Here is a 16,962-nt window from a genome sequence, read left to right as displayed (position 1 = left end):
ACATATTAAAGCTGCACAGAAAATTTTGTAGCACTGGTACTTGGGTGCACTTAAGATGTTTGGTAGGACAAGGGACATCACAAAATTGAGGCCCCTTGCCACATAAATGACAACTTGCCTAAAGTCACTCCTTCAGGAAATTCATCTTGAAGATCAAAAAGTTCTCCAAAAGCATATAAAAACTCCAAAACCATCAGAGCATCACCAAAGATCTCAGGAGGAAGTCTTGTCTTCACTGGCATTGGAACAGGAAGTTCCTGCAATACAAATGGGACAACTTAACACTGTATTTGGTCTCTACAGAGTACACAAGTGATTAAAACCAAACAGTCTGTGATTCTAAGGAGTACATCTATTTGGTTTCTTTACATTTTACTGAAAATAAATGTAAATGAAAATAAATGTAAATAAAATCGTGCAAGACACGATCAGTTCTCATGGTAGTAACTGCAGCAGTACTAACTTTAAAAATGGAAAAGCACGCAACTTGGACATGTCTTTTTAGACAAGAGTTTATTTATGTTCATGAAGTTGAATGATTTTGTATCTTTGTTCCACCAGTTGTCAGGATTTTTCCTTTAAACTTGTATTATTTCACAAGAGCTTTGAATTTAATTTTGCTGGAACTGTCCAGACAAGCAAAAACAAACATATTTTTTAAAAGTTACTCATTATTGCTTGCTAAGACAAGCAAACAAAACCCCAACACATTCACACACACCCATCTAATATTAGGATATGCAAGATCACGTCTAATGAGTGAGCGCTCAGGTATTTGGTTTTTTGCATTGGTAAGGCAGTTATGATAGCTGTAAGACATGTTACGGGGAGCTGATCTAACTATGTAACAAGACCACTTAACAGAGACACCACCTCCAAATCACAGATGACACTATCTAACACTGAGTTTGACTTTCAAATTAGTATCTTGATGTAACTCTTCAATATTTGCTTTCAGTTCACGTTTCATAGCGGAGTCAAACAATTTTGAGAAAGACGGCTCCTTACCGCAAAGGCAGTAGTTCAAACACATTAACAAGGATGCCAAATATTATGCTTTCAGAAGAAAAGAGTAAGTTATTTCATGCATTTCCTGAGAAGGGATCTTTTAAAAAGCAGTCCTCACCTAAACTCGTCTTTATTCATATTCTTGGTAATTTTCACTGTAGTGATGATACCACTTCCCCCTCCCCTTTTTCTTTTCCAGCTGAAACACAGCAGCACTGTTTTGCTTAGCTTCCTCTTGTTTTGACAATGCTCTTCCCTTTCTTGAGTTTCTTCCCTCTTTCTATACACAGCTAAGTTCTCACTCCTATCTTCAACGGCCTATACAGCTCTCCTTGCAAATACATTCAATTCTCATATTCCTCCCAACCGGTGCTATCACTTCAATTCATTTAACACTCTCCTCTATTCCCGCTTGTCCTCTTTGAGTCTGTCATGTTTCCGTGTACCTCAAATAAACCCACATCCTTGTGTTTCTGACAATTTTGCCTTCTTTCACTATCCCCTGCCAAAATCAATCATAATAAGGTGTACATAAGTGTATAACACTAGACAATCTTCCATTATGTACAGCCACACTATAGTGTTGTTCAGAACGTTTATGTTCTTTGGGAGGTAAACTCTAGTTAATTTCTATAGGTTTCCAGGATCATCCAGGAAGATAGATGCTCATTAAGCAAGGATACTGCTAGAGTTTAAATCAAAAGAATGCCACAGGGAGTAAGCAGCTAATGTCCGTTCTACCTTTTGCAGCCAAAAATCTGGTTTCCTCAGTACTCAGATCTTTTAAGTAACTCAGGTTTATTCTAGGTGAGCTCATCTTGCATATTTAACAGAAAATTCAGGCATACTCAATACCCTCTATTCAGTGAAGTCTGTGCTTTAAAAAGACATCTGTTCCACATTAAGACTGCGAACAGCCTGTGAAGTTTTTCTAGAGGGTGAAAAAACGCAGATGCAGATGTTCCTATTAGCATCACCACTGGGAAGTATTACATGACTGCAGGCGATCACAACCCCTAGCATTTAGATCAGATCTAGATCTGTCTCTGCGTTAGGGAACCTAGCTTGGCGACCCTGTAAACTAAGAGCATGAACTAGTCCAAATTCAACCATACCTTAAGGTCATCACATTCCATGTCTTCTCTAGGTTTACTCCATTGTTTAAGGTATTCCACATATTTTCTTTTTTCTTCACGCAGCTTCTCTCTTTCCTGAAAAAGGGTGTGACAATTGTATATAAGATATGGTCAGATCACCCTGTTCTATTTTCTAGAGCTGCACCACTTCCTATTTCAATCACACTGAAAAATAAAACATACTTATTAGAATGAAATAATCTAGTGATTTTTGTTTTGTACAAGATGATATTGGCAACGTTGTTTAGAAGTAAACTGTGGTGATACTTTGTTGGATTAGACACTTTTTTCTGTTTGTTTTGGGTTTTTTTTTTTAAATGGAAGTCGCTAAGGAAAAAAATATCTAAAAATAAGGGTATTTATGAAGGTAGCCACAAAAGATGATCATCAAAACAGATAGTGGATGTGGATGTGCTAAAATACACTGGAATAAAATCAAAGTGACAAAAAGTTATTTAGCAATTTCCATCCAAAGAGAAACCACCAGGAAACCCAGAACCATTTAACATGCTGTGAATCTGATGCAGTACACTGTCTTTAACACTTCAGTAGAAGACAACTATCGAATCAAATACTGTCATGCATTTTTGGGAAAAAGAAACAAACAAAAAACCCAAAAACCCCCAAACCCACCACATTACCTCAGAAGTAAGTTCAAAGTGAACTTTTTGTGAACTAAAATTATAATATAGAGAACGTTATCCAGAAATACAATTCCATAATCATACCTTGTAACTAACTACCTATTCTTTTAAAGTGCATTTCTATGAATGAAAACAGTTAATGGAAAATAACTTGAAGCAGACAGCAACTAAGAAACAAGTAAACTAGAAAGCCATTTATATGAAACACCTATACTGCAAATGCATTACTTTTTCCTTTTCTATCTTGAGTCTCTCTTTCTCTTCTTTCTTCTTCATTCTTTCTTCTTCCACAATCTTCTTTAATTCTTCTCTCTTTTTTTCCTTATCTTCTTTCTCCTTTTTCTTGGCTTCTATAGCATTTGCCTTCTCTCGTTTTAATTTAGCCTTTTCAAAAGCTACAAAGGAAAAAACAAAACTAAGTCATTTTAAATAAAATTAATTTTTTGTGAAAGAAAACTGTGCTAAATAGACTGATCTTTTTATAATTACCATATGAAAAAGATATTGTTATGAAGACTGAATTGCTTCTATGCCAACCAAAAATTCAATCACTTGAAAGTTCTTTAGAGTATCAAAATTTTAAGCCTAAGTATTATACATGTTTTATTAGGTTGTCATCACTGTAATAAAGTCAGATTTCTCTGTTTTTATGAGTATACAGATGTTTATTGGCTTCTATCAAGTGACATACAAAGATGAGAACTGCTTCCAACCACATATAATTACAGCAACAGATTTAATAATGACTGCTTAATAAAAGCATGTCACAACTAGGTGTGGCATATAATCATGAAATATTTGTAGAAGTAAAAGCCTTTAAATAAGTGATCTTTAAATATTTAATTATTACTGAATTACAGAAAAGTCAATACATTTGAAACCTACTTAGTATTTCAGTGGGGTTTGTGCAAGTTTTACTTCTGTTACACAGTTTAAGCTGTACTTTAATTGATAATAAATGTTATTGCCTGAGGAGTTCCAGATTTCTTTGTAGTTGTCTGCAGAAAAACAGCAGGATACAGAGTTCCAGTTTCTGTGGACAGACAATGTCTGCCAACCCACACACAGGCTAACAAATAGAAGGGGGTCGGGGGCTTACCATTTCAATTGAATAAACAAGAAAGCTAGAATCACAACTGCAGAAAATGAAAAAAAGATCCTTACTTTTATTACCAAGTGAATAGCACTCAAAGATTTTGATTACGTTTTCCTATAAAATTCAGAAAATGGGCTAGATTGCTTTTACAGATAGCTACTACACATACCAGCAATGCCTCTCACCCAGCAAACAAAAGCAGTGAAGCTGATCTCCAGTATTCTACATACTGAGAAAGTTGATTTTTCAAGGTACTTGGTATTTTGCTACCTTTTCACATCATTAGTAAAGTACTATTGCAGCTCTTCATAAGAGATTTTCCAAATGTCAGTAATTGACAATCTAAACAAACGTTACTTACAGGTAAAATTAATACTGGATTACATTAATTAGTATATTTGAGAGTATACTTTTAAGTGTCATATGGATGGGATCATACTTTTCAAACAACTAGTATAACATGTTGCTGGTATTAAAGAACTGCATCTTTAAAAAAGTTTATCATCATGGGCAAACACTGGGCCACAAACAAGCCCACAGAACAAGTGTGACATCACCGTATTTTTTTTATTGTTACTCTTACTTATTTGATGCATTCACCATGATTTTGTCCCCTCAACAGAAAGAACAGAAAGCATTTACAAACTCTGAATATCAACATGTTGTGACAGCTTTTTAATGAGGTGACAGAAAATATAAACACATTTGGATCTCCATGTCACACAGCTTATCTCAAGGCTGATTGTTCTTCCATTGTTTGTAACTGTATGTTTCAAGGGCATTGGGTTTTGGGGAGCAATAAGATAACACAAAGATAGAATTAAGCCATAATGTGTTTTAACTAGCCTTCTAAAGGCTGTAGTTAACACCACACAAGAAAGGAAGCTGATCAACATCAAAGCTTCTGTTGCCTTGCTCGGCGCCATAATTTCCAGCACATAAATAAATGCTAGTTGTGCAAAAAAGTGGACACAAAAGTTCAGTGGAGCCTGTTAAACTCCAGTGTCCCCATGTCCTAGGAGGAAAAGGTTCTTAGCAGCCTCAGACAACTTTGCAGTTATTTAAGCACATGTTGGACTAGGTAATTTCCAGATGTCCCTGCCATCCCCAAACATTCTACGATAATAGAAATGAGGTAGAAACCAAAAGTTCACTGAAATGTTCCCACAGATGAAAGCCTTTCCTTATCAGTGCTTACAACCCTTGTCTGAGCTTTGCCTCCTCAAAAGAAGCAACAGCATACCTAGTTAAACCCATACAAAAGGCATGTGGGTTGCCTTACTTCATTTGAAACCAAGTTTAAATAGATCAGAAACAGGTCAAAACTAAGCCAAAATAATTCAATCAATCCAAAATAAAGACCTCTTAAGTAATTTGTCGTCTTTTAGTTAGAAAAATTTGTTAAACATACTGTAAGTAATCTTGCAGAACATTTAGACGTACCCTAAATATCTACACACAGAGATCTTCAGAAAGACCCAAGATTTCCTTAGGGATTATTACCAGTTTAGAAAGCATTGCAGTTCTCTTAAGTTTTGAGGTAGTTTTTCCATTTACAGATTTCCATCATACAATAGATTGATTTGTGTTAAATGTTTGTTCTGATATACCTTCAGCTGGTAAAATTTAAATAGAACCCTACACTCCAAACTTCTGCAAAAATGTATTTTGCTTTTTATTTATCCAAGAGAAATCAACACAGCTGGACTGCAAGCTTCCTATATTTCCCCAGTTTAAAATAAGAAAAAATAAAGAGAAAACAACCATTCTAACCACTGAAAGGAGCACTTTGCAGTACAGCGGTGGCAGGGCACTCTTATTACATTTTCCCTTTGAAAGGTACAACGCCAAAAATACGCCAATTATGGCCTGCACTCAGACCTGCAAAAACTGGTTCTACTAGTCAACAGGACTAAACTTCAACTTACCCATAGCCTGCATATCTTCTTTTTGCTTCGGGAACCTTGTCTTTTCCTTTGCTACTTTACTTTTGCTTCCTTGGGTATTTTGTTTAGTAGTAACATCATCCTCCTGATAGCCAATTTGGAGAGGGAGGGGAAAAAAGAAAAGAAAAAAAAAAGAACATAATATCTACAATGAAATGACCAGCAATAGATAGTCCCAATTTTTCAACTGTTCCCTAAAACAATAATAAAAACAGGCTATAAGGGTTTCCCACAAACATAGTAATTACTCAGAGATCCTGCCTAATATTTTTGAGCAGTGGTGTGGTGTAGAAAAAACAAACCTTTTTCTTCCAGTTTTCTTTTTAAATGAATTAGTTTAGAGCACTAAGCTTTGCTGTGTTTAAACAGAGGCAAATGATATAACTGTATCTGAGGGCAAGTGACGTAATTATATCTAAGAGCACAGATCAAAAAGTTTTTCAGCAAGTTATTTATTAATCATTCCCAGAAGGGACACGCATGCCTTCACAACACAATAAAAAGCTAGTTTCTTGGTGGGATCACAGAAATAAGATAGATAAAAATAGGAAGATAACATATCAAGTATGGTCCCTTTTACCAGCTTAACTATAAAGCAATCTAACAGCAATTATGTAATATACCCCAATTCACCCTTAAGGAAAAAAAAAAAAAAAAGCACATCAACTACGTGTTCCAACTGTTCTGAAAGTTCAGTGAAAACAGAAGACTACACTGATGTGCCTTTATCTGAAATTAAAAATGTTATTACTTACAAGACTAGTAGATGCCCTCTTTGGAGGTCTCCCTCGCCGCCTGCTTGCAGGACTGAAGATAAACGTGGGTGGCTCATCAGGAAAGAAGTAGGAGAAATTTTGTTCTGCTAGATTATATTTTGCAATTGATGTTGCCTTAGTAAGAAAGATGAAAACAGATATTCATTGTGAAATTCTTATCTCTTCATAAATATAAGCTAATTAATCATTAATTCACACAAGACAATAAAAGTAAGTACATCCACAACTGGTTGGCTTAGGAGAACTCTGAAATACTCTAAGTCACACATCTGAAAATAGAATTTGGTCTCATTTGGCAAGATTTTATTTCTTTAGATGCCTTTTAGCAAACACAGCTGGACACAGTCTTCCTAGCAAGTTGGTGAAATGTGCTGAGAAGGACTTTTGGCAGAAAGTCAGTCAGAAAATTAATTTACTGAAGAATCATATAATTCTCTATCATATTTAAACGCTTTTGGAAGAGGAGAAAATTTGTGACTTTTCTCATTCTGAATTGTCAAAGTTTCTTTGCAAGTTGACTCTCTCAGTCTGGTGACTTAAGGAAGCCTGCCCTACCAGGTGATACAGGTGAGGATGCAAAGGAGACACCCCAAACAGGACATATTCACACAACCACTGAAATGCAGGCAATCAGCAAGGGAACAAGGAGACACTCCACAAAAAGTCCAAAGAGACAATGACAATGCACGCATATACAGACTGTAACAATCTTCCTGAGGTACCAGGACGCATTGCTAATAAATCACTAGACCCATGTGTCACCTATCACATCAAGGGTATGATTGCTAACAAGCCCAAGGAAGGAGGTGGTTTATCCCTTTCAGCTCTATTTTCTTCTATTTCTTTAAAAGAGACAAACTTGAAAGTTACGAACTTATTTAGATATTAGCTGTCTTTGTCATTTCCCGCAACTTCCAGAGACCAGACTGTCCTCTCTCAGAGCCTTTACACAGCTGTACCAGGATTCCCCTTACACACAAAATATAATAAACAAACACGCTACTTTCTGAAAACAAGATGAAGATAAGCAGGATTTCAGGGTCAAGACTGCAACAGGCAGTGGAAGAGTCAAGGATTTCCTGCAGCACAGCAAGGCAGGGGAAATTGCTGCCTACTTGGTCAGTGTGGGAAAAGCTGCTCAATTCCTTCAGCGCAAGAAAACAGAAATTCTCAGTTATCCTGCACAGATTAAGATGTGAACTTTAGTCTGAACTTGTACAAAGTATCACCATATCTTTCCACATAAGATGAAAAAAAAACCAAACCCAACATATTCAACATCTACGGCCTCATCAAAAGCCCATTCTAGCCACATGAACTCTTCAGTACCTCTGTTCCACTTAAAAACAGGAGACTGAATTCAATCTACAGTAAAATATTTTCCAGCTAAAAGCATTACAACTGAATAATATTAACTTACTGTACCAAAACAAAATAGTTTGTCTTTGAAATACCAGCTACACACCTTCAAGAATGAAAACAACTCGCATTAGACTAAGCAAAAATATACTGTGTTTTAATAATTAACATTTTTCTAGGTAAAAGCTCCCATTTTTATTTTGGGGACTTCTGTAAACTGGTAGCTAAAGGGAAATTCAGTGAATTTAATTCTGCTTCATGTACAGAAAAACTACCATTTTGTTTACAAATTAACAAAATCTTATTTTTACAGGAAAAAGTTGCAGTATTCATCATTTTGTTTTGGAAAAGTCGAATACTAACTCAATATACTATACTTACAAAAAGCTAATCTTCAAGTAGTTTAAAAGAAGCTCTGAGCAGCTAGTAAGGAGCAGCAAAAAAAAGACTGAGTAGGGTCAGTAATTCTATCCCACAAATTATTCCTTCTTATTTACCTTAGTTTTAATGACTCCATCATGTGGTTCACAGTGTTGTTTCAGAAAAAGTTTAAGTCTATCACGAGAAAAGAGATGTTTCCTCCGGCTGTATCAGGAAAGAAAGGTAGCAATTATTAAAAATGTTAGTTGATAATAAGTACAGCTGACAATATGTGCAAGAACACATGTAACAGATCATATGATGCGACCATTTTCTCAGTTGTAAGTTACACCCTTACTACTGTAATGAACAGCTGTTCTTTGCAATCTCAATTCAATTAAAAATTTCCTTATGAACAAGAAACCCCAACGGTTGTTTTATGCACCTGTATTTTTTGTGTTGAAGATCCTGGTATGCCCTCTTCTATACACACACAAACTCCACAACCTATTCATCCTCACTAAATCCTCCAAACGTTCCTTTCTATCACAGTAGCTTTTAAAATCCCCGAACAAAACCGAAGTCTGATTGTTTCAGAGAAGGGTAAAAACAAACAAGCAAACAAGGACAGCAGGAAAGCAGCATTCACGTCTCTAAATGGGGAGGTAAGGCACTGAACAAGCGAGAGGGGTGAATTCACACACTGCTTGGTCAGGCTGCAGCACTCCTCGCTGCAGGACAGTGTGGGCTCTAAATGCTTCCTGGCATCCCAGGGAACCTGCACCACTTCATGGGAAGAAGAAAACTACTACAAGTAGTTAATGAAAAATCTAATCTCCATTCATGCTGGAACTAAATGACTTGAAATCACTGAAGGGTTGTGTTTTTTTCCCCAAAGTATCCAGTTTAAGAAGTTTTGATGCAAAATCTACTCTAAAAAAAAAAGTTTTAGCTAAATTCAAGACAAAGTTACATTATTTAAGAAGCAAAAATTCTTTGCAGCTTTCCATTTTAAAGCAGTCAAGCAGTTTGACTGCCAATGTCTGCTCCAACTTTTCAAACCAGCAATGCTACCACACAGAGGGAGCACTCACAATGCCAATAGTTCATTAATATTATAGAATAGGGTTCCCAAACTTTTTTTCCACCTACTCCATCAGTCACAGCAGCAGGCACAGGTATCAGAAGCAACAGCAGGTCTCACCTGAATGCCAATGAAAGCAGAGACTTGTAAGGAGTTACCTGTGTTAACAGTAGTAAGGCTTGGAACCCTTGTTACAGAAAGCCTGCCGCATACAGCATTTTGTTCCAGTGCCTCTCATTAGTAGTTCTGCTATTTTAAAATGTCATTTTACATCAAAAACATCTTACAGTGACTCACACAGTTATTAAGTACAATTTTACCTTTCATATACACATTTTTACCTTAGTTGAGATGCTTTAACGATAACGGTCTCATACAGTTCTTTAACAGGTTGGACTTTGTATTTGAACAAAGAAGGATCAATCATGGCTTTCTTCTCCCTGAAAATTTTTTTTAAAATTTAAGAGTTAACTGCATTCACAAAACAGTCTTATACTGTACATGCTTAATGTATTTATAGGCATACACAATGGACCTCTTGAAAATATCCAGCCATACTTAATACAGGCTGTAACTTCCATTGGACCAAAGAGAACCCATTAACTTCTGCCAAATCTTCTGCCACTAGATTTAAATCTGCATCAAAGCTAATTCCAGGGGATCAAGGCTGTTGGTTTTATTAGCGGGGAGATGGGAGATGAGAAGGGAAGGAAGAACAAAGAGGGAGACAAGTATGATACATCTCTCTCCCTCAGAAAATCATCACCTTAGTACTAGTGATGGCAACAGGAAGGCAGGAAAAAAGGAGAAAATATGATGAGGATGGAGTAAAAAGTTAAATAGAATGAATAAAAATAGTAGCCACAGAGCTACAGATCACATCTCAAAATGAATAAAAGACAGGCAGAATATCTTTCAACTATCAGTTTAGAAAGAGCATCTTCACCAACAACATTCTTAAAATAACAGGAATCGTAAGGCAATGCACCTACACTTTAAAATAAATGCTTATCGAGTTACCTGGGTTCTTCCCTCCCAAAGTGTACTTTCCTTTTACAGCTATCAGCTACAGAGAACTAGATTTTTTTTTCCCCCCACAGCAAATATTTCTTCCATTTTAACATAGCAGTAACTGTTTTCTTACACCTTTTCCTAGGAGAACAACCACCCAGGTCTGGTGTGCTACCAAAACTCCTTTAAAAAACAAAAGAGAGGCTTTCTGCTACAGACAATATACTTTAAATAGTGTGGTGTATTTATGGACAGGGTTCATGAACAGAGTTAAACTACCGACACTTCCTTTAAATAATGTTGCATTTTGCTATTAAACAACAGAACTTCTCCTAGAGTGGTAATTTGTAATCAAAAGCTATATTGCTTTATCAGAAAAAAATTCAACCGTCGTCTTGTTTCATCAAGGGGAAGATGAAAAAGTTATGAGTGAACTAGGAGATTTAGAGCTATGCATTTCATCATCGTCAGTCGTTCTGGCATTTACACGATGCTTGAAGGTGGAGTCTGAGACAGAACAAAGTAAATCAATACACCACTTGTTATTCTTTGCTCCTATGAAAAACACACACAAGATGTAGTGACTGTACTTTGCAAGGTTGCTGACTGTGAAATTTGCTCCAGTTCTTATTTTTTCCTACTAACTCTGTGAAATAGAAGTCCATAAGAAATGCAACGTTCAGATGTCTGATAATACATACATTAACAAATACAAGTGAAGCGTAAAAGAAACAGTACTTATCCACAGTTAGTGTCATTTTAGATGAGAATAATTCCTGAAGAAAAATAGTTTACAATGATTAATAGTTTACAATTACCTACAACGTAGTTAAAGAAATGAAGGGACAGAAAAGAAGATTTAGACTTGGAAACAGCAACACAGCTACTGGACTTACAGATATGCACTATGATATATATATACTTTCTGCATTGTATGATGCTATCCAAGTTAAAGTATCAAGCTGAGTCACTCAGACTAATTAAAGAAATGTGACTAGCTGGGTGGGGTTCTTTTTATTACATTAGCAAAACAGAGAAACTTGATAAAGTAATTCATATACCCACTGGAAAGATTTCAACATCTCTGCCTACAATTTTAAGTTTGTTAAAAGAAGCTTTGTGTTTTGGTCATACCATGACTTGGTCTTCCATGTTCATCTTCAGTCTCGAGGTAGGAAAGCTAAAGTAATAAAGGTTGTCACTAGGAATTTCTGCACTGTATCAAATCAGACTTGTTCCCTCACCATACACCTCTGTGTTTCCAGCCCTTTAGTCTAACAAGCTGAAGAAGGTCACAGATAGCTTATTTATATGTTCTGAATAGATTCTAAGCTCCAATACTGTCCGTAATTAAAAGCAGGGCCCAAAGAATAATCAAATGATTCACTCCTCTGTCATTAACCTTTACTTTTCAGTTTGAGTAAACTTTTCTCTCACCTTCGCTGGAGCACATGTAATAGTCCCAACCTAATTTCCAAACATACTAAATTTCTTCTGTTTAAGATACTCACTGGAAACTCAGAAACCAAGTTAATATATAGGGGAAGTTTTCAGTAATAAATCCAAATTTAAATTAAAAATTTTGCTTAGTGCAGAAAAGGAAGAAAAAGGTCATTTGGTACACATAGAAGGCTTGAAAAATTATATCATTATCTAGTTGCTTTGGCATAAAAGTAGTAAATTTTTATGTTTCACTTTATAAAGCATTTTATAAAACACAGAAGAGTTAGCAAAGGTTAGACCCGTTGTGCAGCAGAGATCTCCTACAGCAAGCCTTCACAGGACAGCCCTAACGGAACCCCAGATCCAGAGGAAAGAATACAAAATACCTTGTAACAGATGAAAACTGGAACTGACTCACCCATATTGTACTGCTTGCTACTGCACTCAGGTAAACGTGCCTAGCACCTGACGGAGTCTTGCATTTTTTTGAACGACGTTATTCTGAACCATCAACAGACACTACTTCCATCAGCCCTTCAATTACTTCGAGATGGTGACCACATGACCTGGATATAAATTTCTGCTTACAGTCCTGCTGTGTTATATTCAGACAACAAGGTCTTCAGGTAGCTTTACCGAAAAACTTGTGAGATCGTGTCCTTTTGAGTTACCTTGTCCAGGATACAACTATCTAGTCTGAGTCTTGCTGGAACTACTTATATCTTGTGGGACTAACAGAACTAGAAAAATCTCACAAAAAATACCGAGGGTAAGAGGATCAGGAATGCACCTAAAATGAATGCTGTACCGCTTTTCAAGAAAAGAGACGGTGGCTTCTTCTTCTCTTTGACTAAGTTTGGCAATGAAAAAAGCTCCCTTGAAGAATACTAGCCAAGTAACACAATCACTTCTGGCCTCATGCTCCAGTGCAAGCCTTACTCAGAAGTCACCTGTCGGTATATTGACCCTGATAGAAAAGCTGGCCTCTTCACACCTTTGAAGGTGGCCACTGACAAGCTACTCTATACTAAACAATTAAAACTGCCCATTTGGAGCTGCAAATGTTTTCTGCAATCTAGAACTTCAACAGGGAAACACAGCAACCTCAAGACTGTTGACAGCATACTGGTTATACTGCTGTAGGGACAAGACAATGGCACTTTGCAACAAAATCCTGACTTTGAGCCTTTTGATGAAGATTTTAGGCTGCCTTTGATCCGGGACTTCGGTCTTTCCTTACAATACAAAGTAGACTAAGACCTACCATCATTGTTATTACCTTCAGGGGACGGAGGGATGAGAGGGGAAGAAAGAAGAGAACAAAAGAGAAGAATTAAAGATGAGGAAAGATTTGTTCTACTGAACATACAGTATAGCTTTAAGGACAAGCTACAACCACACTTTCTGACATATCCTGTTCATAATTTCTTCTCCAACTACAGGCAGAAAATTAGGTTGAAGATAGCAAAAAATATGGATGGTAAGGTATTACTGGCATTGTTTCCAAAAGCTTTATTAGCTCTGCTTGCATCCCAAAATTTGCAGAAACAATCAATCCTTCCCCAAAATAAAGATGATACTTCACACTGAATAAGCACCCAAATTTACTGCCACAAACCAGCTAACAAGCCAAAAAAAAATTTTCTAGCATTGATAGTTCACATTACACATAGCCCTGGCAGAAGGAATGCCATTAATTAAGTTGCAGCTAATATTGTATATATTTGGCAGTAGAAGCCCCTCAATCTTCAATCTGCTGCTGAGTGCTAGTGCAAATGCAAGAGTTCAACCTTATCCCTAAGTCTAGCACACTGCTGTTCTATGATGACCACTATCCTCCAGTACCAGAGGGTCCCAGGGCATAGCATCAACAATTTAAGATCTCAGAAGATTGCTACCTTTTGCGTTGTAACCCAGGCCTTATACAAGGCAGCCTGTTTTTCTGAGGGAGTGCAGGAGTAAGAGTGTGCTGGCCTCCTTCTCCCTGTACCACCTCAGCTTTTACTGCAGAATACAATAAAAAAGGTCAGCAGGAACACTTGTACAGAACGCGTGGCTATTTCTGCCTCACACAGACAGGAGTAGGGTCAGAGAAAGGTTGGGATCTCTAATGACATCTATTTTCAGTTAAGATTCTCCAGCCTTACAGATTCTTTAGGAAAAATATTTGCAGATGGCCCATCAATCTGTGCTGTGCTCCCCTCCCCCTCTCTCACAAGCACACTGAGCATCTGCTGTACCATTGTTTAACGGCACTACAGCTTTGCACAAAGGCTGGGTCTCAAAACCTGGAGATTTGTGTGCAGACGGAGGCAGAACTGCAGTTCTGTGCATATCAACTTGACATTGGTCCCAAGGTGAATAACATCCATACTCTCCACATTCAAGTTTCTCCATAAACAACAAAATATAGTCCCTGAAGGATTAGGGCTGCAAAACAATGTCATTCGGTTCAGTGGGATTTCTTATTGTTATGAGTAAGGCTATAAAGAATCTTAGATGCCAAAATACAAAAAAATGATAAAAATGCTCTACTTTCAGATAGGTTTTACAGGTACCGCAAGTAATACTTTCCAAGTTTGCATATACCCAGAATACATCCAGAAACTAACCAAAATGGTATTACACTCTTGCACTTTCTATAAAAAGACTGACTTGAAACTTTCAGTAAGCATTTTAAAGCTGTAAGAGGTTTGCAATTCAAGCATAAGTTTTAGTTAGGTATGCTCCAGAACAGTGCTTCAAAAATTTTTATATTCTCACAAGATCTCTCTAAGAGAAAGAAATTATTTTCCCTCCCTTCTCTGCATTGTCAAAATAAGTAATCAGCTGGGAAAAAACACAGACTGGGAGTGTAAGATTCAGTCTTACTACCAGCTCTGCATACATGGAAGTGACAGCAATATAAAAGGATCAATCCCACAGTCAAGCTTTGTGCATACTTGCATAATTCCAGGAATAACCTCCTTTCAAATGCCATATGCCTCATCGTACACAGAAAATGTGTTTGTTTTCTCAAAGATGTAGGAACTCTCCATGAAGAACTTGGACATTGCCTTCAAAAGACAGCAGAGAACTGTAGAAATTATTTAACCCCTGTTCTTTTCTTAGCCAAGTGAAGAGCTCCACCCTAGTTACTGAAGGCATGTCAGGACATGAGAGATCTCATGAAGCAGTCAATGAGAATAACTTCTGCATCCACGTGACATCTCCAACTCAGTAACAGTTCACATAAAGCCTGTATGTTGCTAGATACAAGATTCAGGCCATCTTCAAAACCTTTTCTTCCATCAGCATTGTGCTTGTGAAGCACAGAAATCTGTCTTCTTGTTATACTGCTAGGATAAGCTGCATATATAAGCTCAGTTACTGGTTGGTAAAGGGATATTCCAAATTAAATACCACAATTATAGCCACGAAGCTCTCTTATTCAACATTATTAAGCTACTCCAGCCTATAGACAGTTCCTTAAGACCAAAACACACACATTTCACCGCACCTAAAACCATAATCAAATCCATAAAATACAATGGTATGTATTTATATGGACACACGGCACAATGAGAAAGCTTTGTATATTTTTATATTTTGGACACAAACGCATTATGTCTCTCGAACGACTTTTCAGAGAGTTCCTGTAAGAGCTTGTCCTCTTATAAAACATTCTCAACTCAGAGTCCCATGATGGAAGTAATACATCATGCTAAGTAGTACCAGACTGTAGAAATGCAGAATATGACTGCCTTTTCCAAGCTATAGCAGCACAGGTTCTGCAGCAGAGAGAGGACTAATGATAGGCATACCTGCTCTTCCACCATCTCTCAACAGAAACACTGTCATTCCAAACAGATTAACAATGATTATTCTGTAGGTACTCCATTTCTCGTAACACACAGTTCTCTGGTGGTTTACACATAGCATAACTGGCACCTGTGAATATTCAGCTTGTCACCTTCAGCTGGCTGAACACTCACAATCCATACAAATCATTTGTTTCGGTCAGACCTTGCCATGTCTGCTTTAGTTTCATTTCCACTCAGCCCAAATGCTTTATACTGTAAAAGTATCATTTACCCATTTTGTGCAGAGCTATTGTGCGTTTCTGAGTCGTCACTGTCACTGATGACAATTGTGTCTCCGTCAGCACCGCTACCATGGCCGTTTGCCATTCCGTTGTGATGCGCTGGAGCTATGACTTCCAAAATCTTACATGGCAACCTGAAAAAAACACAGACATTTATTATGGTCGAAGTCTTTCACTAGCGCCTGGAGTCTAAAGTTGTAGCTGATGTTATTTTAAGAATACATCTATAACTGAACATTGTATTGCCTAATAAATAAGTAAATACCTAAGCACATTGCGCTGAAATAGAAGGTAAAATACTAATTTCATGAGTTCTATCTAATAAACGAACAAATTAATCTGCTTACGCAGCTACCGGCTTCACTACTAAGGACTCTATTCACTACATTCACTAAATGAACTCACTGGTAGAATTATTTGTGGTTGTCAATTTTTTTTCTCATTTCCCACTTAAGTAAACTAATAAGTTAAAGTAATATATTAAGTTAACTAGATACCAAACCCTTTACATTTGACAGCAGTCTAGGAAAAGCAAAAAAAAATTCAGATCCAAAAGTATTTTTACTTATAAGAGATCATCTTCTACTGCCGTCAATGACCTAAATAAACAAGGCTGAAATGATCATTATGCATCTAATCTTAATAATGGCCCATTTATCTGCTGACACGTATTAACGCTCCATCTGGCATGCACACAATTGACAAAACAAGTCTATCCCTGTGCCATCCTGAATGCTAGTTATAAAAGGCAGAATTAACTACATATTAAAAAGTATAATTAATCAACACTTCATGCTGGGTAACTGTATTGTAGCTGGTTCTTAACCACTTTCACCCCTTTCTGGAATTCCGTGGTTCATATTTTTTAGTTTCATCTCCTAAAGCCTTGTCTGCTTCATGAAAATTAACTATTGCAGCCAATGGATGCTGTCACATACTACCATTAAAAGCTCAAAGGGTCAGGGGAGAAAGAACACATAATAATTCTCTCCTCTGGACACCAAATGCTGTCACT

General features: G+C 36.9%; 1 protein-coding gene across 2 annotated transcripts in view; it reads right to left on the bottom strand.

Annotated features, from left to right (window-relative positions):
• Nucleotides 1–16,962, bottom strand: part of BAZ1A (bromodomain adjacent to zinc finger domain 1A) — a 65,246-nt gene that overhangs the window by 28,874 nt on the left and 19,410 nt on the right. For both annotated transcript variants that reach the window (XM_080395124.1, XM_080395125.1), the window contains 8 exons: nt 15,938–16,081; nt 9,751–9,849; nt 8,463–8,550; nt 6,586–6,720; nt 5,813–5,915; nt 3,017–3,183; nt 2,124–2,219; nt 119–257 (listed from right to left, as the gene is read on the bottom strand). In XM_080395124.1, the coding sequence (XP_080251250.1) occupies nt 119–257; nt 2,124–2,219; nt 3,017–3,183; nt 5,813–5,915; nt 6,586–6,720; nt 8,463–8,550; nt 9,751–9,849; nt 15,938–16,081 (971 nt within the window). The remainder of the gene's footprint in view (nt 1–118; nt 258–2,123; nt 2,220–3,016; nt 3,184–5,812; nt 5,916–6,585; nt 6,721–8,462; nt 8,551–9,750; nt 9,850–15,937; nt 16,082–16,962) is intronic.

The sequence above is a fragment of the Falco punctatus genome (genome assembly GCF_963210335.1).
Source record: "Falco punctatus genome assembly, chromosome: 7".
Classification (NCBI taxonomy): Eukaryota; Metazoa; Chordata; class Aves; order Falconiformes; family Falconidae; genus Falco; species Falco punctatus.
The sequence above is the reverse complement of the archived record's forward strand: the minus strand, read 5'-3'. Positions and strand labels throughout refer to the sequence as shown.